This window comes from Saccopteryx leptura, chromosome 3 (assembly GCF_036850995.1).
Source record: "Saccopteryx leptura isolate mSacLep1 chromosome 3, mSacLep1_pri_phased_curated, whole genome shotgun sequence".
NCBI classification, from domain to species: Eukaryota; Metazoa; Chordata; class Mammalia; order Chiroptera; family Emballonuridae; genus Saccopteryx; species Saccopteryx leptura.
In genome coordinates, this window is record NC_089505.1 from 63,571,967 (window position 1) to 63,593,914 (window position 21,948).

Below are 21,948 nucleotides of genomic sequence, written 5' to 3' on the forward strand. Positions count from 1 at the left end.
TTTGCATGGCTAGTGACTTAGATGAACAAACAGGGAAAGTTGTCATGGGAGAATCACTTAATTAATTAATTAAAAAATTTTGCTAAGCACTTACTGTGTACTCAGCCTTGTGCAGGGCAGTGTTGGGGACACTGCAGGGACTAAAACAGTCCTAAACTATTCCTTCCTAAGGTTCACAGTCCAGTGGCGGACACAGGGATGATCCAAAGTGGACAGGATTGGGAGAGTCCATGGGGCTGGGGGTGTCTAGCAGGTGCATCTAACCTAGTCTGGGAGTCAAGAAAGACTTCTTGGAGAAGGGGACAGCTAAACTGAGTCCTAGAAGATAAGCAGGGAATATAGAAAGTAATAGAAAAAGATGGGGGCTGATGAAGCAGAGAGTGCAAAGAGCTGGAGAGAGGGCTTGATACTTTGCCGGAGTTAGAGGTTCCCGGTGGCTGTGACAAAAGGTGTAGAGAGCTTAGCAGGCATCACACTTCAGTCATCAATTCCAGACAAAACATTTAGATCTTCCTTTGAGGACACTGGGGAACCATGGCAGGTTTGGGGCACAAGAGGGGCAGGAACAGGCTTGTGCTTTAGGGAGACTCCTGTAGCGTTCAGGTTGAGGGTAGCTGCTAAAGAAAGCAGGAAGCCAGGGAGGATGCTAAGGCGGGAACACTGGGGTGTGAGGGTGTCTTGGAACAGGGCCAGGGCTGTGGGAGAGAGAGGAGGTGAAGGATCTAAAAGTCAGGTAGGAGGCAGAACAGACAGGACTTGGTGATTCGCTGGCTGGGGAAAGACAGCACAGGAAAGTGGTAAATAGCATGAACCAGGAGTCTGACAGCCTGTGGCTGAAGGTCCACCAAGCTGGGTGACCTTGGATAAGAAATTTCATCTTTCTGAACATCAGTTTCTTCAGTTGTGAGGAGTCGGTGAGCTCGTGTATGCCAGCGCTGAGAGCAGAGTGAGGGTGCAATTATCCCCATCCCCATCGCCATGATCGGGATTACCCTGACTCCAACCTAGAATATTTTCCCCGCGGCTGGATAATACCCTCTCTTTCTTCAGATGTCTGCTCAAATGTTACCCTGACACCCCACCTGAACCCAGGTCTCGTTATTAGATAACCTCATATGCTTTGTACTTTCCTTTCCCGGTAGTCACCACCTTTCTAATTGTTAATCAAATATGTAATTAATGACTGTTTAATGTATGTGTACTCTACTGAACTGGGAGCACCATGAAGCCAGGACCGGGATCGTGCTCACTGTGTCCCCAGCACTGCCAGGGCAGGGCCGGGCATGGAGCAAATACTTGTTGAATGAGTGAACTAATTAATGAACAAATGAATACCTATTTGACTGGTTAATAAAGTGCATATGTGATTAAATACATGAGTGAGCGCAAATAACGGAGTGGGTGAGTTAGTGAAAGGGAAAAATTCAATATAACCATCAAATTAAATACCGTAGAACTGAGAGGATAGATGGGGTTTTCTTCACCATTTGGAGTTAGTAGTTTTTGATATTTCGCGGAAAAGATGTAGCCATGGGAAGAAATCTACGTGGTCTCCTATAAATTGTAATGCAGAGGACTGCAGCGACCTCTGTAGGCGCTGGCGTCAAATACGCCTTCTGAAGTCCAGGGTAGGGAAAAAAAAAAAAACCACTACCGCCCGAAAGGTGGAATTGAACCACTCTGTCGCTAGACAGCTACAGGTTTGAAGCCTGCACCCCAGACCACTGAGGATCATCCGGGCAAGCTCTGCCCTCCCTACGGCACTATATAAAGGCCAATAATTATAACTTATAAGGGTTACGGTTACATAGTTTGGAAGGTTGTGGGATGTTTACTTCAATATATAAAGATTCTTACGAGAAAGTTACTATGGTATATGGCTTTCCAAAATATTGTTTTTGCCTCACATGGCAGAATCATCTTCATTTTGGAAACCGTTTATTTGCATAGCGCCGCGCATTCTGGGAAACGGTTCTTGAGGCTTTGGGCCACTTACCTGTAGCTATTAAAGAGCCAGCGCCCCTTTTTTCAAGTAAGAAATCAGTTTTTTAAGAGAAGAGACTCATAACTCGGCTTACAGAAGCCCTTTCCCTGAAAAATCCAAATTCGGGCTTCCAGCTAGAGTCTGATTTAGCCAAGACCGGGAGGCTTGGACAAGTGACTGTAGAGCTGGTGCGACACCTGCTGCTCTTTTCTGGAACTTCAGCGACTTTCAGAGCCCTGTGTTGATTCAAATACTTTACTGGGCGCCTACTGAGTCCCAGGCACTGTCCTAGGTGCTGGGGATGACAGAAATTCTGTCCCCGTTCAGCTTAGCCACTAGAAATAATCAATTCCTGCACTTGCATTTTATGGCCTGGAAAATTAAGGCTTAGAAATAAACCTTTCCACTTCACGCAGCCGAAAGACCTGGGGGAATCGAACCTATGCCATCATAATTATTATTACCGAAAAAGTCATCCTTTTATAAGCAAAGTGAGTGATCCTTTGACAATATCATTCCTCGACATGAAAATTTCCCATGGCTCCCATCTCAGAGTAAAAGTCAAAGTTCTCACCATGGGCCTTCGAAACACGTAAATCCCTATAATCTAGCCTTTCACTCCTCTGACTCTATTCTGCTCTCCCCATGTACTTGACTTCTAGTACAAAGATCTGCTACACACACCAGGCATGCTCTTTCTCAGGGCCATTGCGTTTGCTGATCCCTCTGCCTGATTCTCCTTTCCTCCACATGTTCACATGCCTCCTTTCACTCAGGTATCTGTTCCAATATCCCTACTTGAGACCTTCCCTGACCACTCGGTTTAAAATAGCAAGTCCTCACACTCTTACTCTGCTGGCCTTTTCTTCATCACCCTGCCATATTCTGTGTCTATTTGCTTACTGTCTATCCGCTCCCACTAGAATATTGGTTCCATGAAACTATGTACTTTGTTTTGGTTTATGTCTGTGTCCCTAGTTCCTAAAGAGTACTTGAGTACATAGCAGATGCTCAGCAACTATAATTATAGGATGAATGAGAGACTATTATTACTATTCTTCTCTGAGCCTCGGTTTTCCCATCTGAAAAACGAGACTAATACAACTGATTTCACTGAAGGAATGATAATGAACAACAACAACAAAAAAAAGATATAAGAATATGGCACAGGGGCAGGCCACTCGGAAGCACTCAGTACAGGCTGTTTCAATGTCCAAACTGTTTCCTGCTTCCGGCGGGAATAGAAGGGGGGGTTTGCCAAGGATGGGTTTGGGGACTTTAGCCATTCCTTCTTCCTCTGTTCTTTGATATGGGCAAATGAACACTTTGTCTTATGGAAAGTATGAATACAAACATCTTTATGAAATTTTTGTTTTTAATTTGGAAACTTAAAACATTGTCTCTGCTTAGCAAATCCAGATTTGAGATAAACTCCCTTTCTTTTAGTTAGGTAGCCATGGCTAGGCGACCCCTGTATACAGATTCTGGGGCTGTCACTGCTGCTCTTGTAAAATTATCTGTCTCCTAAAATGTAACATGTGTTCTCCAGGCAAGTGAGATGATTTTAGCTGATGCAGGAACACTTAAAATGTTGATAATTTTATATTTATTGTTACTGTTATTTTTTTCTGACAAGTGATATTAACTTCCTTGGTGATAAAGTAACATTCTCTTTAAAAAGAAATGTTTTTTTAAATAAACCAACTAGAGACATATATTCAGTAAATAGCAGAAGAGGTGAAGTAATGATCATGAAGAATGTGAGGGAAGGACTAAGGTTTGGGAAAGCATGTCATAGATAATAGCAACTTCTGTTTAATGAACATTTATTATATGCAAGGGTTTACATGTAGATATGGTTATGGTGACACTTTTTCATTTGAGGAAACCAAGGCTTCTAGAGGTAAAGTCACTTGTTCAAGGTCACACAGCCAAGAGGTAGTGAAGCTAGGATTCAAATTCAGATCTGTGGCTCTTTAGACTTTACTGTTTTTTCTTTTCCTTTCTTACAGTTTTTGAACCTGAGGCCCAGAGAAACCATGAGGCCTGGTATTTGACCCCAAGGCAATTGGTACAGAGACAGATGGGTTGATGAGAGCAGTTTGGGAGATAGAATAGACATGGCTTCATGACTGATTAGACGTGCGGGTGAGGGAATAGAGAAGTCCAGGGCCAAACCTGGGTCTCCAGCCTGGTGGCTATGTGGGCAGAGAGGACAGCCTTGAATTGGAAATCAGGTATGACAAGTTAGTGGTTTGGATATGTTTGTAGGGACAGTTATTCAGAAGGCAGCTGGACACGTGTCTGAATTTCAGATGAGATGGCTGCGCAGCAGGCAGTGTGGTGATTGTGTAGTGATGTCTGCCTTCAGTTGAGACATGGAAAGTGGCTGCCAAGGCCTGGTTTGCCCCAGGATGGCAATCTCTCAGCATCCTCCCCTTACATTTCATAATCTAAACAGATGGTAGAGGAGGTTTCGTCTGCAGAGACAGGGAAGGTTCCTCCTTCAGTATAGCTTAAGTGAAGGAAGGTGAAAGCTGGAGGGGGCCAGAAGAACAGAAAGCTTTGCGTTTCCCACAGAAGTCTTTATTACAGTGTAAATCCAAGCTCAGGCCTCCCCTGGGCCCCATGCAAGGCCCTGGCGTTGGGCCCAATGGCGTCCAGAAGACACCAACTGCTCACGGCGCCTCCAGCGGCCGGGTCACATAAGTGCAGGGCGCGTGCCCTTGCCAGACAACTACGAGTCCCAGAAGGACCCCGGCTAAGGTGCCTCGCTTTTCCTGGACTCCTAGAGCAGAGCCTCTTGGGAAATGTAGTCCGGGCCGCTCAGGCAATTTGCGCTAACTCCCTGGTGTGAGTAATCCAGACACCTACCCAGAAATGGCTCGGGCTGAGGAGGGAAGAGGATGGGGATGAAAGGAAGATTAAAGGGAGCAGAGGGCTGTAGGGGATGTGGGCAGGCGTCCCGCAAGCAGAGACACCCTTTCATTCGGCTTTGGCTTTGGATCCGGAGACTGTGGCTGCTGCCGAGGCAAAGGCACCGGTCCCTGGGATCTTAGCTCGGATCCTGAGGGAAAAACAGGTAGAGTCAGGTGCCGCAAGAGGCTGGGCAGGAATCTGAGAACTAAATGGAAAGCTAGATGGGGAACTAGCTGAGTGCCCAAAGCCAGCCCTGCCCTCCATCTAATGGCCTGCGTTGGAATTGTCTGGCTCACTTCTTTGAGAAGGGAGCATTTAGCCCCAGGAGATTTAAAGACAGGGAATAAGGGGTCCCAAGTTCCCCCCTTCCCTATCTTATCCATCTCCACAACAAGCCCTTACTTAGCTTTGATGTGGCTCAACTGATTGGTCACCAGTCCCACATACTGGTCAATCTGGGCCTAGGGAAAACAAGAACAGGTCAAGGGAGAGATTAGAGGAGGGTCCTCTCATTCAAAAGGCTGCTTCCTCCTCCACCTCCACTTTCAACTTTAAACCTGATAAAATACCCTGGAAGACAGAAATTCAAGTTAAAGTGTCAGTAGGTAGGGCTACACTGTGTGGGGAGGGATGTCATATAGACACACAGAAATTTGTCGTGCAGTGGATAGAGCATCGATCTGGGACACTGAGGACCTAGATTTGAAACCCTGAGGTTGCCGGCTTGAGCATAGGGTCACTGAACCAAGGGCTGAACCAACACCCCTGGACACACTTGTTTCAGCCTTAACCCAACTTCCCAAAGTTTTAGTGCCTTCTTTCATTCCATGTTGCCTCCCCTCTTCTCCTCTTGGAAAACCCAAGTTAACCATTTAGCAAATCTTCTTTCCTTACTCCTACCCATAAATTATGTGTGGACACAATTTTTGGTCATTATTTCTGAAAAATAGAATCATATATACACTATTCTGCATGGTTGCTGACTTAAGCAAGAGGTCACTGGCTCGGCTTGAGCCTCCCCACCCCCAGTCAAGGCACATATGAGAAGCAATCAATGAACAACTCAAGTGACACAACTATCAGCTGATGCTGTCTGTCTCTCTCTCTCAAAAAAAAAAAAAATTTTGACAGTGAGTTTGTTTCCTGGGCATAACTGTTAATCTTAGAATGAATTATGTGTGTATGTGTGTGTTTAGGGGTAAGGTAAAAGTAGAGAGCAATGGTGTTGTCTGTCATTAATTTAAATATTGTATTTCCCCATGTACAAGATACTCCCAGGTATAAGATGCACCTTAATTTTAGGGCCCAAAATTTGGGGAAAAAAATGTATTACATAAAGTTATTGAACTCAAGTTTTATTCATCATAAAATTCATACAACTCCTTATCACTGTCAAAACTCCCATCCATTAGCTTGTCCTCATCTGTGTCTGATGACAAATCACTGTCTTCAACGAGTGCAAAAACAGGCACAAAAAAGCGGGAAATGCAAGTAAAAAAATCTACAACCACTGTTTAAGACGCACCTTGTTTTTAGACCTCAAATTTTTCAAAAAACAGTGCATCTTATACATGGGGAAATAATGGTACTGATTTAATTCACAAGTGCTAGGCGACTTTGAGGTCTTGACGATTCCAGCATGTGAAGGAGTTAGGACTATCACTCTGGCAGGTACATGTGTTATTTGGCTCTCAGCTGTGCTGGAGAAGGGACTGTCAGTTTACCTGCCCGTCTCTGGATAGCATTCTGGGCAGCAGTCATCCGTCTAATCGTGACTGAAATGTCAGTCCCTGGCAGTTTCAAGGAGCGAGAGCATCAGTCAATTTACCTGTGTTAGCTGGGGTGGTGCCTATCAGACCTAGGCTATGTGTAAGGATAGATGACATCAGTTCGTCTGTCTGTCTGCAACTGAAATCTGTGTTTGTCAGTCTCCGTGGTATCAGGGGAAAAGGCATTCATCTGTCTGACTGTTTTTGGCTAGGATGAGTGTTGTTCCATTTGATGCTGTGTCAGGGAAAGAAGACTGACTTTCTGTAGCTAGGACATGTCAGTTGCACCTTGGATGCATCGTCAGGAAGGAACATTGGTTAGTCCATTTGCCTTGGGTTGGGGCATGTCAGTCATCTCCTAGCTCTGTTAGAGGACATCAGTCAAAATCCCTGTCTTTGGCTGTTGAAACATGTTAGACTAGCTCCATTGAGGGGTAGCAGCCAGACCACCTGTGCCTGGCTGGGACATATGTCAGTCAGACCTTGATCCTTTTAGGGGCAGAAACATCAGTTGGTCCTCCTATCTCTGGTTGGGACATCTACCAATAGAACACTGGCTGTAGCAGGGAGGGGGCAGTTAGACAACCCATATTTGGCTGGGATACTGCCAACAGAGGGTCTATAATACTCACCTGGTGCTGCCGGTATAGCAGGGGGATGGTGAATAAACCAATCACTCCTGTGGGCACAGAGATGGGGGTCAAGGTTCGCCCAAGAGATTAACAATTCCATCTAGAGCCCTGTCCATCAACCCCAATGACCCACCTCCTCACTCAGTCCCTCATAGTCTTCCCAGCTCACCCAGAATGAGAAGAGTCAAACCATTGAAGATGGCACCCACGAAGGTCAAGATGTAGAAGAGAAGGGCCAGCTGGGGATGAGGGTCAGCATCAGCAGAGCTTATAAGGCACTTTTGAGGCTGTGAACCCCCAGAAATGGCCCTTTTACCCCCACCCCCAGGGGCAGGAAGGTGAATGTTGGGAACCTAGAAGGTAATAGGGGTTTTGGGGCACCTTGAGGGAGTCCACGAGGTCTTCTACCAGGAAGAAATGTCGCAGCTGGGTGGCCACAGAGACCACTTGGGAGGCAATCTTCTGGGACAAACGTTCTGTCTGCTCTCGAGTCAGAGTCAGGTCCACATCCAGATAGGCCCTGGAGGACAAAGTGATGTGAGGTGACTCAGTGGGTGGATAGGGCCAAGGCTGAAAGGTATGGCTTGGGGGAAGGGCAAGAATGGGGGTTGGGAAGAGGCCCAGGTGTAGAGGGCTATGGTCAAGGTCCGGAGAATGAGATCAAGGATTAAAGGGAAGGTTAGGATCAGAGGTTAGGGCGGCAAATGAAAGGTCAGAGCGTGGTTTATAGTCAGGGTGAGAAGTTGGTGCCTGATCTGAGGTCATGAGTCATGACTTAGGGTCAGCACTGAGGTCTGGAAGGAGTCAGGTTTAGGGGCTGGGGGTTCTCACTGGAAGGGGTTGGCGCCGTCCCCCCGGTGCACGGCCTGCAGCACTTTTCGGTAAACCCTGAGAGAGATGGTGCCACAGAGCAGCAACAGGGCCACATGGGCGGCCACAGACACGATGCTAAAGTGCAGGAGGCATAGCAGGGAGACCATGAGGCCTGTGAAGACCACTCCTGATGTCCTCGTGTCCTTCCAGTACAGCAGGTCTGCCACTGTGGAGGAGGGGAGCAATCAGGCTGGGTTTGAACCTGGCCTGATTGACCTCTTAACCTCCCATTTCTTGTTGCAGGGCTGAACCAAGACCCCTGGACACACCTGTTTCAGCCTTAACCCAATTTCCCAAAGTTTTAGTGTCTTCTTTCATTCTATGTTGCCTCCCCTCTTCTCCTCTTGGAAAACCCAAGTTAACCATTTAGCAAATCTTTTTTTCTTACTTCTACCCATAGATTATGTGTGGACACAATTTTTGGTCATTATTTCTGAAAAATTAAATCATATATACACTATTCTGCATCATACATAGCTCACTCTACTTTCCCTCCTAATTCCCTGATAATCAACTGGAATAGCTCTCAATTCATTTTTTTTTTTTTTTGATTACCATGATATTCTGTAGTGCAGCATAGCTGCACTATCATTCATTTTATTCAATCATGTATCTATAACTGGGCCATTCACTTTGTTTCCTACCCTCCTTTCCCCAAAAGTCTGCAAGCACCCGCCTTCTACAAATATTCTTACCTCCCAGAGGTTCTATTTCTGAGATATAATCCTAGGGGTGGAAAGGCTAGGTGGATGTCATAAATATTCTCAGATTGCTTACTAGCGAGACTGTAACAATTCTTATATCCATGAGCAAAGTGAGAATGATCTTTTTCCAGCATCCTCACAGAAGTAGGTATTATTGTCCTTTTTATTTTGGGGCAACCTGACAGGTGTAAAGTGATATGTCCTTGATACCCCTACTAACACATTTTTTAAGTCCTAAATGTATTAATAACACCTTCCTTCTTCCTAAACCCTAACGCAAATTTCTGACCACTTTCTGAGACCCTAAAATCACCTTCCAAGCTCGACCTGAGCCCTGACCTCCAGATCCCAATGTTCCAACCCATATAAACTTTATCAGCTTATCCAAAAATCTGCTCTCATTTGAAGTCTGAACCAGGAGCCCAGTACCCTTCTACTTCTTTCCAGACTCTATTCTCTTACCCTCACTCCAATCAAACTTTGACCTATCCCTAACTGGTTCTTCTCAGAGTCTGACTCCTTTCCTCAATATCCTCCCAGTACACATCCTTCTATCTACCTCTAACTAGGGCAGGCCTCCCCTCATCCCAAGGGGCAGGGACCTCCCCTGCAGGCTCCCGGAGGCCCTATGCCAGTGGATGGGGGAGGGGCCGGGTCGCCTGAGACGGGGGCTAAGTTTAGGCACGCTGGGGGGAGGGGGCCTTGCCTGCAGCTGTGCTGGCCCATCCAGCCCCTGAGTGACAGCGCCGCCTGGGCCTGAGGCTGGGGGAGGGGACCTCTCTGCTCTTAGGCTCTAAAGCCCTGTCTTGGGGGACAGGGCACCCCACACTCCCTCCACGTCCTCCTTCGACACCCTCAAAGCCCCCAAGCCCCAATCTGCATCCCTGGGGAATCTGGGACCAACAGGAAACTTCCCCCCAGATGTGAAAACGATAGCGAATCTGGGTCCCTTTCTGCCGTCTCCCAGCCCCCATCCCAGCCCATCCCGAAAGCCCACCTTTACTCCCCATATCTGCTCCGAGTGAGAGGCTGCGGACACCACTGCTTCTCAGGGATTTTGCCCACTTCAGTGGAAGGCAGTGGGAGGGAGCAGGAGGGCGGGGCCCCTTTGTACCCAGCCAATGGCTCGCCATAGAGGTGGGGACAATTCCAAAAAGGGGTGGCTCTCTTTGTAAACAGTCCAAAGCAGGGATGTCTATAAGCAATACCTGGCGGTTAGTGGAGGATGAGCATATTTTAAAGTAAAACGGTCTATTTGCAACTGGCTAATGGATGTGGTCAGGTAAGAGGAGGGTTTTTAAAAGGCTTAGTTTACTTATAAATGTACCACAGCCACATCCTGAAGAGAGCCTGATCTTTTCAGGGATTTGGCCTGTCCAAAATCAGCCTCTAGGGGGAGCACTCCAAAAGAGATATTATTATTATTATTATTATTTTTTTTTACAGAGACAGAGAGAGAGTCAGAGAGAGGGATAGACAAGGACAGACAGACAGGAACGGAGAGATGAGAAGCATCAATCATCAGTCTTTCGTTGCACATTGCAACACCTTAATTGTTCATTGATTGCTCCCTCATACGCGCCTTGACTGTGGGCCTTCAGCAGACCGAGCAACCCCCTGCTGGAGCCAGCGACCTTGGGCTCAAGCTGGTGAGCTTTTGCTCAAACCAGATGAGCCCGTGCTCAAGTTGGCGACCTCAGGGTCTCGAACCTGGGTCTTCCGCATCCCAGTCCGACGCTCTATCCACTGCGCCACCGACCGGTCAGGCAGATTAACTTTTTAAATATCAGCCAATGCTAATGCTCGCAGTAGGGCTAACTTCCCAAGTGGAAGGGAAAGCTATATAAAAAGAGCGGATGGCCAAAAAAAAAAAAGAGCCGATGGCAATCTTAGATAATGGGGGGAAGATTTAAAGGGCGGAGTTTACAATGCCCAGCCAATAGTAATAGCCTCTCCCTTCTACACACCTCTGTTTCTCCTCAGAATCGGTCCCTTTAAATTGCAACCCTCACCCCCACAAAAAAAAAAAAAATTACAACCCTCCCACTCTTGCTATAATACAAAGGAACACCTTCACTCAAGCAGTTTACCTAGAAGTTGTGGTTCCAATGTGAATTCTGATTGGTCCGTGCTAACAAGGCACTGCCCTGTGATTGGCTTCCGATCCAGCTGCCCCCATTGCTCTTCCTCTTTCTCGTCCAGCGAGGGCTCATCAGGCCAAGAGTTCGAATCCCGAGATCTAGGCGGGGACGGGGTACGGGCCTGGGGGATCCCAGAGCCAGGGCTGGACCGTGGACTCAAGACTTCAGGCGGCGAGGACTCAGCGAGTCCCAGTTGTAAGTCCAGTTCTGGCGCGTTAGAGAGAGAAGGCCATGAGCTTTTACCTTGGAGGTGCCCTTAGAAGAGACTACCCACCCTATGTGACTTTGGTCTCAGAACCTTGGGACATCTCACCTTTCCTAGCCTCTCTAGCCTCTGATCCGTCAGGCTCCTCGTCTTCCAGCGGGGTGGAGCTACTGGTGGCAGAGTCCTCCCCGGACCCTGCTCCCCGGGCCGCCCAGTCCAGCTGGTCCAGCTGGAGCCCCAGGTCCTCCAGGGGGTGCTTGGCTGGAGAGGCAGAGTCTGGATCTCCTCGGCGCACGGGCTCCGGTGATTGGCTCAGGCTGGGGATGCTCTCCAAACTGTCGCCCAGGCCAGGCTGAGAGGCTGGGTCTCGTGGTTCTGAGACTGAGCGGCCCTGGGGCCGAGAGCGGCGGACGGCCGAATCCCGGCGCGCTCCAGAGCTCACCGCGCCGTCGAAGGCAATGTAGGAGAAGGTCAGCTCCCGGGGGGTGCCCCAGTCCTGCGATGTCGTCTCTTCTTCGTCGTCCTCCGAGAATTCTCTGGCTGTGTGCAACTCCCGAAAATCCGAGTCGTCGTTCCCTCCTGCAGGGAGCATAGCCGTGTGTGAGTTCCGCCACTCAGGACCCTGACCCACTCTCCTCAACCCTGCTACCCAGCTGTGAGCCCCATTCAAGTCACATTCTTACATCCTTCCCCTACCTTCCGTGGAGTCAGGGGTTGAGGAGGCTGTAGATGGAGCTTCTTCTGTGAGAGAGAGAGAGAGAGAGAGAGAGAGAGAGAGAGAGAGAGAGAGATTTAAAAAAAAAAAAAAAACAGAGCCTTTATCCAAGTCACTGAAGTATGCCAGTCCTGGAAACTTGGATGGTCCAAATTAAGGAAACTTAAAATATTTAAATCACAAGGCGGGGTTTTTTGTTTTTGTTTTTGTTTTTTTTTAAAGCTAAGGAGAGACAGATAGGGAGAGAGATGAGAAACATCAACTCATAGTTGTATTACTTTAGTTGTTCATTGATTGCTTTCTCATATGTGCCTTCACCCGGGGGCTCCAAGCTGAGCCTATGACCTGTTGCTCAAGCCAGCAACCATGGGGTCATGTCTATGATCTCTTGCTAAAGCCAGTGACCCCATGTGCAAGCCGGCGACTTTGGGGTTTCGAACCTGGGTCCTCAGTGTCCCAGGTAAACGTTCTATCCACTGCACCACCTCCTGGTCAGGCCACACGGCTTTTAGCACGCTCTGTATACACACTGTAAAACCTAACCATCACTTTTGCCGGAAGCTCAGTCTTATAAATTCAAATCCAGGAACCCTAATCTTAGAATATTTCAAATTAGAAATTTAGAGGTTTCAATTAATTAATTCTTTCAACAACCATTTATCGAATGGCTGCTGTGTGCCAGGCAGTGTTTTAGACCCTGAGGACACAACTGAGAACAAAACAGACAAAATCCCTTCCATCATAAATCTTATACTTTGTGGAGGAGGCAGACTATAAACAAATATAGGATGTTGGGTGCTAAATGTGCGGAGAAAAAAAAAAGCTAGGTAAGGCAAGAGAAAGTGAGAGGGTGCTATTTCAGACAGAGTGGTTCAAAGACTTCTCTGATAAGATGACATATGAGCAGAGGTCTGAATGAAGTGAAAAATCCATGCAGATATTTAGGAAAGAGTCTTCTAGGCAAATGACAAAGTTTAATGCAAAGGCCTTGAGACAGGCACTAATTGAGGCACATATTTGAGGAACAGAGAGATACAAAGGTGTGACTGAAGCAGAGTAACTGAGGGAAGGAGGGGTGGGAGATGAGGGATGATAGGTAAGATGGAGGGGTAGGGGGAGATTAGGTAGGGTTATCATTTGTAAGCTCTAAAATGTTGAAATAACAAATTCTTAGAATTTTGGTGTCCAGACTTCCCAGACAAGCAAGTGACTAGATCTGAGAGTGTTGAAATCCCAGGCTGTAGGAACCACGGGGATGTGGGACAGAGAGTGTTAATTAGAGCCCTGAGCTCAAAGATCGTGAGAATCAGACAAGGCGTGTTTCAGTTGTGGAATCCAGCTTCTAGTAGCTATGGAGCTTGAGTCTTTGCCTACAAGAGATGCTCAATGCCGTTTGGAAATTGTAATCAGACGCCTTCCGCCCCCATATTGTTTTCTTAGCTGTGATCGGGTGCCAGGAATCAGAGGCCCGGAGCAAAGTGAGTCTCCTCCACGATTACTACTAATCACTGGTAAAGCCCGCTAAGGACCCAGGAGTCCCGGCTCAACCCAGGAACGGCTGTTTCCCAGGGATAGGAGTTTGGACAGTTGGGGCGAGGTAGGTGCTGCCTGTGAATCAGGGCTGCAAACGGAAGTGGGATGCCAAGGTAGGTGATGGGGGGGATCAGACCCCTCTTCTCCATCCTGGATCTACCCCTCCCTGCAACTGCTTCCTCCGCGGGCTGCGGCCAGCACCACGAAAGGGGACAGCTCCTGGCGAAGGTCCTCATCCGGGGCGGGGCCCAGCAGCCCCTCGCAGAGCCAGCGCGCCCCCACGCGTTTCCTCAGTGCCCCCTACTCCGCCCTGTCTCACTCAAGTCCTCCAGGTCAGGTCGCCCCCGTCGCCGTTAGGTCGTTGGGGGAGGGGAGAGATTCCTTTGTCTCCTTCGCCTCCTCCCCATCCCTGCTCTCCGGCGGCGGGGCGCAGAGAAGATACCTGTAAGGAAGATACCCGGGCCTGTGGGCCCCACACCAGCCCTAGCCTGCCCCTCCTACTCACTGCAGTGGGCGAAGACCGGCAGGACCTGCCCCATGGCCCCCCTCGGGCCTGCATCGGGACCCCCGCCCACTCCGGCCACGCCGCCCTGGGCCTGGGGCCGCGGGCACTCATCTCCACCGCGCCAACGCCGCCGCCGCCATCCTTGCAGCCTCCTCTCCGGGCTGCTCCAGCAGCCGCTGCCACCGCCGCCTCCCTCCGCTTCGCTCGTCGGGGGCGGGCGGGGCCCCGGTGGGGAAGGCACTGCAGCGCGGAGCTAGGGGCGGGGCCAGGGGGCAGGCGGGGTGGGGCCAGGGGGCAGGCGGGGCGGGGCCAGAGGACAGGCGGGGCGGGGCCAGGGGCCAGGCGGGGCCAAACCTGAGGCGGGGCAGGGGCTGGCAACGTCAAGGGGCTCCCTGAGGGTGGGCGTGGCTTTTCCACTAGACGGGCCGGAAGAGGAGGGTAGGCTACAGGGCCGATTGTCTTAAAAAGCGGTCGGAAAGGCAGAGTCTAGGTGAGGAGCGTGGTCTGGAGGGAGGAGGGGCAGGGCCTAGGGTTGGGTGAGGGGTTGAGGAGAGCATGGTGGGGGAGTGAATCTCAGAGCACAGCTAAGGATTTCATTGAGGAGAGGGTATAAAGATTCTACTCTTCTGAGGTAGGATTTGAGCCTAGATATTCAGAAGAAATAAAAAAGGGGACGGATGGAAACTACCCAGAAAGTTTTTAGATCAGAAGCACTCAAACATGGGTGGGGCTTAAGTAACTTAGAATTAAGTATTCAGATAGTTGGGCGGTGCCAGTCAGAGACCGAGGAGCTAGAGGCATGGGGAATATAAGCCAGCGCGGAAGGGGGATGGTCCAGAAGATGGGTGTTACCTGGAGAGAAGAGTCCTTCTTTGGCTAAACAGAATGCGGAGCTTGTAGTTAAGAGACGGAGCTAGAAGTGGGGCCCAGGACTGAGAGCATTAAGAGTTTGAGCCCTGGCGGGGTTGCTCAGTTGGATAGAGTCCTCCGGATACGCCAAGATTGCAGTTCCTTGAGGGCACATACAAGAGTCAACAAATGAATGCATAGATAAGTGGAACAACACGTCAATGTTTCTGTCTCCTCTCTCCCTAAAAACCGATCAACCAATAAAACAAAGCCGTGGGGGGGGGGGGGGGGCGAGACCGAGAAGGGGAGATGTCGAACTAAGAAAATAAATTTTTTTTTTTAATTTTTTTGGTATTTTTCCGAAGCTGGAAACGGGGATAGACAGTCAGACAGACTCCCGCATGCGCCCGACCGGGATCCACCCGGCACGCCCACCAGGGGGCGACGCTCTGCCCACCAGGGGGCGATGCTCTGCCCCTCCGGGGCAGAGCTACTCTAGCGACCAGAGCCACTCTAGCGCCTGGGGCAGAGGCCAAGGAGCCATCCCCAGCACCCGGGCCATCCTTGCTCCAATGGAGCCTCGCTGCGGGAGAGGAAGAGAGAGACAGAGAGGAAGGAGAGGGGGAGGAGTGGAGAAGCAGATGGGCGCTTCTCCTGTGTGCCCTGGCCGGGAATCGAACCCGGGACTTCTGCACGCCAGGCCGACGCTCTACCACTGAGCCAACCGGCCAGGGCCAAGAAAATAAAAATTTTAAGATTTTTTTTAAACGGGGGCGGGGACCCTAAGGTAGGCGGAGCGTGGATGGAACAGCGCTGGGGACTGAAGCCTGGAGCGTAGCGTTGAGAACACGGATTCTAGAGTTCATGCTCTGGTTGTTCTGCGACTCAGTTTTCTCTTCAGTAAATCAGAAATGATGATGTAAAATAGTTTGCTTACCTGGCCCTGATCCTGATTCCAAATCTCGCTTTGAAAGTGCGAGAGAAAGACCAGGAATCCAAGCTCTTCTAGTGATTCGACTGAGTACAGGTTAAGGGCATAGCAAGGAGATTTAGGTGGTTTAAAATCTCACAGTGGAGAGGATTAAAGCAGTGAGAAGGTGGAGCCTTCCTGATCCCAGGGCCAAAGGATGGCGGCCCTTGCCCGCCTGCTGCGTCTCCTTTGGCTGGGTCCCAAGGAAGAGGAGGCGGCGGAGCAGAACAGGCCCGGGATTCCCGACGGGCCTCGGCTTCTCCTGGACGCGCCACGATGCAACCAGCGGCCGTACGGGGGTGCCGCGGAGTCTTGGGGCCTGCGCTTCGGGGCGAGCTCAGCGCAGGGCTGGCGCGCGCACATGGAGGACGCGCATTGCGCTTGGCTTTCGTTACCCGGGCTGCCCCCGGGCTGGGCTTTCTTTGCTGTTCTCGACGGCCACGGCGGGGCGCGAGCTGCCCTCTTTGGCGCGCGCCACCTTCCCGGCCACGTGTTAGAAGCTTTAGGCCCGGCGCCTGGAGAGCCAGAGGGCGTGTGCCGGGCGCTTCGCGGTGCCTTCTTAAGCGCAGACGCACGCCTGCGCTCGCTTTGGCCCCGCGGCGAGCCGGGCGGCTCCACCGCAGTAGCTTTGCTCGTAACCCCGCGCTTTCTGTACTTGGCACACTGCGGTGATTCTCGCGCGGTACTGAGCCGCGCCGGAGCTGTAGTTTTCAGCACTGAGGACCATCGACCCCTCCGGCCCCGGGAACGAGAGCGTATCCATAACGCTGGCGGTACCATCTGCCACCGGCGCCTCGAGGGCTATCTGGCAGTGTCGCGAGCACTGGGCGACTTTGCCTACAAAGAGGCTCCGGGAAGGCCCCCTGAGCTGCAGCTTGTTTCTGCGGAGCCTGAGGTGACCGCCCTGGCACGAGAGGCCGAGGACGAGTTCATGCTCCTGGCCTCGGACGGTGTGTGGGACGCGATGTCTGGCCCTGCCCTGGCTGGACTGGTGGCATCACGCCTCTGCTTGGGCCTGGCCCCAGAGCTTCTGTGCGCGCAGCTGTTGGACACGTGCCTGTGCAAGGTCCTGGAGCAGGGCTTGGGCTCTACGAGGGGAAGGCCTTAATGGTTTTAAGGCGGAGGGGCTTTAAGGGAGAGTCCTGAGTAAAACTAAAGAGTGAGTGAGGCTCCACTAAAGGGCACCTGCTGGAATGGGGCAGAACCAAAATATGGAAAGGGTGAAGCCTGAAGGATGCCTTGAGGCAAAATGGGAAAGTGGTACCTGAAGTGCTAAATAAATAAATGGGCTTGGTCTTTTGGGATGGGACAACCTTGGGTCATAGGAGTGGGTCCTGAGGCACAATTAGAGGAGCTGCTAAACAACAGAGTGGGAGGAGCTTTGGGGAAGGAGCGTGATTCTCTTTGATAGATGGGGCGGGGATACAGAAGTGAGGGGAGTAAGGGATTGGCCCTGGTGAGATGGCTCGGTTTAGACTGGCAGATGAGCGGGACTTGAGAGAAATGGGCATAACCCAGTTGGGGAGGAAGGCACAAGAACACGGGGATTGTTGAGGAGTTTTGCTTCCAAGGGCATGGAGCCCTGTGCTAGGAGCATTCAGTTACGTTCTACCAGGCTCTCTTTTTCTCCAACTTCAGGGCAGCCTGGACAACATGACTTGCATCCTGGTCTGCTTCCCGGGTGCCCCCAGGCCTTGTGAGGAGGCGATCAGAAAGGAGCTGGTGCTGGATGCAGTCCTGGGCCACAGGGTCGCCGGTGGGCAAGCTCTAGTAGCTCAGCGGGAAGGGTGGTCGGCAAGCATGGGCACTCCCATAACCCTTGCATCCTTCTCAGAGCTATGTTCCGCTGCCCAGGAACCTCCCAGCCTGAACACGGTTTTCAGGACTCTGGCCTCCGAGAACATCCCGGATTTACCTCCTGGGGGAGGACTCTACTGCAAGTGAGTCAAGGTGGGATGGGGTACAATGGGGAGAGAAGTGGTCTGAAGGGGTCCCCTCCTGAGGGCTTCCTTCTGCTCTTCAGAGCCGCTATCATCGCTGAAGCTTATTCTCAGCTTTTCCAGACCTCAGGGATGTGCTGGGAGGTAAGGACCTTATGTTCTTTTCTTTTTTAATATTTTATTTATTGCCTGACTAGGCGGTGGCTCAGTGGATGCAGCGTAGATCTGGGACGCTGAGGACCCAGGTTCCAAACCCCTAGGTCGTAGGCTTGAGCATGGGGTCACTGACTTGAGCGTGGGATCGTAGACATGACGCCATTGTCACTGGCTTGAGCCCAAAGGTCTCTAGCTTGAAGCCCAAGGTCGCTGGCTTGAGCAATGGGTCGTCCCCCCCCCCTTGAGGCACACATGAGAAAGCAATCAATGAACAACTATAATACCACAACAACAAGTTGATGCTTCTCGTCTCTCTCCATTTCTGTCTGTCCCTCTCTTCCTTTCTCACTAAAAAATAAAAATAAAAATATAATTAAGAAAGAGAGCAGGCCCTGGCTGGTTGGCTCAGCGGTAGAGCGTCGGCCTGGCATGCGGGGGACCCGGGTTCGATTCCCAGCCAGGGCACATAGGAGAAGCGCCCATTTGCTTCTCCACCCCCCCCCCCTTCCTCTCTGTCTCTCTCTTCCCTTCCCGCAGCCAAGGCTCCATTGGAGCAAAGATGGCCCGGGCGCTGGGGATGGCTCCTTGGCCTCTGCCCCAGGCGCTAGAGTGGCTCTGGTCTCGGCAGAGCGACGCCCCGGAGGGGCAGAGCATCGCCCCTGGTGGGCGTGCCAGGTGGATCCCGGTCGGGCGCATGTGGGAGTCTGTCTGACTGTCTCTCCTCATTTCCAGCTTCAGAAAAATACAAAAAAAAAAAAAAAAGAAAGAAAGAAAGAGAGCACACAACAGGGATATCTATCTGACCCTGTATTTGCCCTGACCGGGGCTCAAACCAGCAACCTCTGTACTCCCAGGGGAAGCTCTAACCAACTGAGCTATCTGAGCAGGGCTATTTATTGATTTTTAGAGAGGGAAAGAGGGGAGAAGCAGGAAGCAACTTGCTTCTCCTTTGTGCTTTGATGGGGCAAGACCAGGTTCTCGAACCAGTGACCTCAGCATTACAGGTCAACGCTTTTCCACTGCACCATCACAGGTCAAGCAAGAACTCTGTGTTCTCCAATGTTTCTCTAAGAAGCATGTAACCAGCACCCCTCCCTTTTAGTGATAGGAAAATTGAGGCCAGAGGGAACAAGGAACTCACCTGATATAGTAATATATTCTCACTCCTGGCCTGAAGCATTGTGATGGTGGGGAAGCAGAAGCAGGAGAAGAGACTATGCTTCCCCTCCAAAAAATGTGGCCCCTGAAATGCTCTGTAAAGCTCCATCATTCCAAGCACCACCCCCTCCATCCAGGAATAAGTCAGAAAAATTCAAGGAATGTTGCTGACCAGGCCTGAATGCACTGCAGACCAGGATATCCCCGAAGATGGTCTGGGTCTTGGAGAGAGGTTGTGAATTGGGCCCACGTAGTCTAAGAGAATTGATGTCCAAGGAAATGGTGGGTGGGGCTCATAAAGGAAGGCATGGGGTGGAGCTCAGGGAGGAAATGGGAAGAATAAAGCTGGGGCCAGAGCCCAAAGGCTTTTGCATAGCAGAAAAGAGTTTGGTTATTCCCACTTAGAGGGGGGTTGTTGATAGTTTCTGAGCAGCAAAAGTAAAGATCTGTCAGGATTGTTTGAGTTGTAACAACCCAACTTTGTGGTAAGGTACCAAAGAATTGCAAATATTAATATTATTGTAATATTTTAGGAGGAAAAGTCAGGCTTCTTGCCCTTCTTTAAAGAAAGGAAGGAGAAGAATGCAGAAGCTTTCTGGCTTGCAAGGATGACTGGGTCATTTAGTTTTAACTATAGAATAAAGTTTATCTGAAGAACTTCCTTTCCCTTTCAATAAGAGACAAAATTTACATATCCTACAGTGATTTTAACTCTTCCTTCCTGGAATCCTGAGAGTAACATATACCTCTAGGCAAAGGAATGGGAGGTAGACACTAGAAAATTTGTGAATGTCTTTGATATGTAAAGCGACATCACTGTTGTGTTACCTTATAGGTTTTAATATATAGGAATGTTTTTATAGATCCTATAGACAAATGTTATAAGCTTGTTAATGAATTGATTATTGTGTCATGTTTCCCTTCCTTTTCCCTTCCCCCAAACCTGTATGTGATCAAGTATATATCACAAGCTGCAAGGCTATTTCACGACACGCATGATTTGGGTCAGGTATACCCGTGTTTGTCATATGCAGCCGGCTTAATTAATAAAACTCCTCAAAAATTCATTTGGACTTGGTGTCTCTATGTAAACCAGCGGAACCAGTAGTTGCAGCAGTGGTTCCAGAACTGCTTCTCATTGGGTCACATGGCCAGTCACTGTGTTTCTGATCAGCCAGAGGTGGTCACAGCCCACCCCTACTGCTTAGGGTTGGGATCCAGTGCATCCAAACCTGATGGCCTGAGAGATGGGGAATGGTGGTCTCTCAAGGCAAAATAGGAGTGGTGTTTTGAGAATATAGAGGAGTAGATATTGAGAGGCAATTCACCATCTCTTACATTTTGTGTTACAGAAGGTGCAGATTGGGACTAGGAAAGCCACTGACACCCATTCAAGCTCTGCTTTGGACTTCCAGGCCTGACAGCTGCTGTCCTTTGGGGCCCCAACGGAACTGAGAAACCTCACCTTCCCCCACTGTGCAGACCAGTGGAAGGAAGAAGAGCAATGGAGGAACCCCAGAATGTTTATTTCCCCTTCTCCTACTTCCCTCTCACAGAAAGTCTTATGAGAGGGAAAATTCCACCCACCATCTAGATGGAAAAAAAAATACACCAAAATATTTAGAGCTGAACAGACTCTGCAAGATCACCCAGTTCAATAACCTTTTCTTCCCTTTTTATTTTTCATCTGTTTTGGGGGGGAGGTATGGGAGAGTTTGTATTATTAAATTATAATTACATGATTCAAAATACATTGTGGTTTTGTTGTTTTTTGTATTTTTCTGAAGTTGGAAACGGGAGGCAGTCAGACAGACTTCCGCATGTGCCTGACCGGATCCACCCGGCACGCCCACCAGGGGGCGATGCTCTGCCCATCTGGGGCGGCGCTCTGTTGCAACCAGAGCCATCCTCAGCGCCCGGGGAAACTGTGCTCCAATGGAGCCTTGGCTGCGGGAGGGAAAGAGAGAGACAGAGAGGAAGGAGAGGTGGAGGGGTGGAGAAGCAGATGGGCGCTTCTCCTGTGTGCCCTGGCCGGGAATCGAACCCGGGACTCCTGCACGCCAGGCCGATGCTCTACCACTGAGCCAACCAGCCAGGGTCAAAATACATTGTTTTAAGTGTGCATGAGAGAGATAGGGACAGATAGGGAAGGGAGAGAGATGAGAAGCATCAATTCATAGTTGCGGCTCCTTAGTTGTACATTGTTTGTTTTCTCATATGTGCCTTGACAGGGGCGGGGGGCTCTAACCAAGCTAGTGACCCTTTTGCCCAAGCCAGCGACCACGGGGTCATGTCTATGATCTTACACTCAAACCGGCGACCCGTGTTCAAGCCAGTGACCTTGGGGTTTCAAACCTGGGTTCTCAACGTCCCAGGTGGAAGCTCTATCCACTGCACCACAGCCTGGTCAGGCAACATACATTTTTCTTGTAGAAAAGAAATACCCTAAACATCATTTGTCTAGTTGCTTGACAAATAAACTGGGCACCTGTTCACAGCCATCAACCAGGGGGACTCATTTAAATTCTTGCCTATTCTAGGGGTCCACCTCCTAGTGTATGGAGGAGGCAACAAACAAGGAAACTGGTCATTTCATACACTGACAAGGAAAATAAAACAAGGATGTGGTTAGAAAATCTACTTTGGTTTTTTAAATTGTAATTTAAAAAAATATTTTCTTTCTTTTTTAAAAATTTTTATTTTATTTTTAGTTTTTTTTACAGGGACAGAGATAGAGTCAAAGAGAGGGACAGATAGATAGGGACAGACAGACAGGAACGGAGAGAGACGAGAAGCACCAATCATCGGTTTCTCATTGTGACACCATAGTTGTTCATTGATTGCTTTCTCATATGTGCCTTGACCGCGGGCCTTCAGCAGACCAAGCGACCCCCT

General features: G+C 49.8%; 2 protein-coding genes and 1 non-coding gene across 7 annotated transcripts; 1 reads left to right on the forward strand and 2 right to left on the reverse strand.

The window, feature by feature from the left end:
• Positions 1-1,654: 1,654 nt before the first annotated feature.
• Positions 1,655-1,741, reverse strand: TRNASTOP-UCA (transfer RNA opal suppressor (anticodon UCA)). Its single transcript has one exon. It is a non-coding gene; the product is annotated as a tRNA-Sec (tRNA).
• A 2,807-nt stretch (positions 1,742-4,548) lies between these two features.
• RTN2 (reticulon 2) lies at positions 4,549-14,185 on the reverse strand. 2 transcript variants are annotated; one of them, XM_066373764.1, is made up of 10 exons: positions 13,981-14,185; positions 11,924-11,968; positions 11,336-11,806; positions 10,972-11,229; positions 8,136-8,343; positions 7,686-7,824; positions 7,474-7,543; positions 7,305-7,351; positions 5,306-5,364; positions 4,549-5,051 (listed from the first exon to the last, which is right to left on the reverse strand). In XM_066373764.1, the coding sequence occupies exons 1-10, from the start codon at positions 14,012-14,014 to the stop codon at positions 4,970-4,972; spliced, it is 1,413 nt and encodes a 470-aa protein (XP_066229861.1). In that variant the 5' UTR covers positions 14,015-14,185; the 3' UTR covers positions 4,549-4,969. The 2 variants fall into 2 exon arrangements, with proteins under 2 accessions (XP_066229861.1, XP_066229863.1); XM_066373766.1 differs by lacking the exons at positions 10,972-11,229; positions 11,336-11,806; positions 11,924-11,968; positions 13,981-14,185 and adding an exon at positions 9,879-9,986.
• Positions 14,186-15,887: 1,702 nt separating this feature from the next.
• PPM1N (protein phosphatase, Mg2+/Mn2+ dependent 1N (putative)) lies at positions 15,888-20,778 on the forward strand. Of its 4 annotated transcripts, none has more exons than XM_066373767.1 (5): positions 15,888-16,865; positions 17,438-17,555; positions 17,634-17,739; positions 17,823-17,883; positions 20,406-20,778. In XM_066373767.1, the coding sequence occupies exons 1-5, from the start codon at positions 15,957-15,959 to the stop codon at positions 20,472-20,474; spliced, it is 1,263 nt and encodes a 420-aa protein (XP_066229864.1). In that variant the 5' UTR covers positions 15,888-15,956; the 3' UTR covers positions 20,475-20,778. The 4 variants fall into 4 exon arrangements, with proteins under 4 accessions (XP_066229864.1, XP_066229866.1, XP_066229865.1 ...); XM_066373769.1 differs by having other exon boundaries at positions 17,654-17,739; positions 20,406-20,524; XM_066373768.1 differs by lacking the exon at positions 17,823-17,883 and having other exon boundaries at positions 20,469-20,778.
• The last annotated feature ends 1,170 nt before the right edge of the window (positions 20,779-21,948 follow it).

Bases quoted from the DNA above. Each gene is read 5' to 3' on its own strand.
- PPM1N (XM_066373767.1), top strand. From the start codon at position 15,957: ATGGCGGCCCTTGCCCGCCTGCTGCGTCTCCTTTGGCTGGGTCCCAAG. The intron at 17,556-17,633 runs GTGGGCAAGCTC...CATCCTTCTCAG, and splicing joins CCTGGGCCACAGGGTCGCCG to AGCTATGTTCCGCTGCCCAG. The intron at 17,884-20,405 runs GTAAGGACCTTA...TTTGTGTTACAG, and splicing joins CCTCAGGGATGTGCTGGGAG to AAGGTGCAGATTGGGACTAG.
- RTN2 (XM_066373764.1), bottom strand. From the start codon at position 14,014: ATGGGGCAGGTCCTGCCGGTCTTCGCCCACTGCA. The intron at 11,969-13,980 runs GTGAGTAGGAGG...TCTCTCTCACAG, and splicing joins GCCGGTCTTCGCCCACTGCA to AAGAAGCTCCATCTACAGCC. The intron at 5,052-5,305 runs GTAAGGGCTTGT...TTTTTCCCTCAG, and splicing joins TTGAGCCACATCAAAGCTAA to GATCCGAGCTAAGATCCCAG.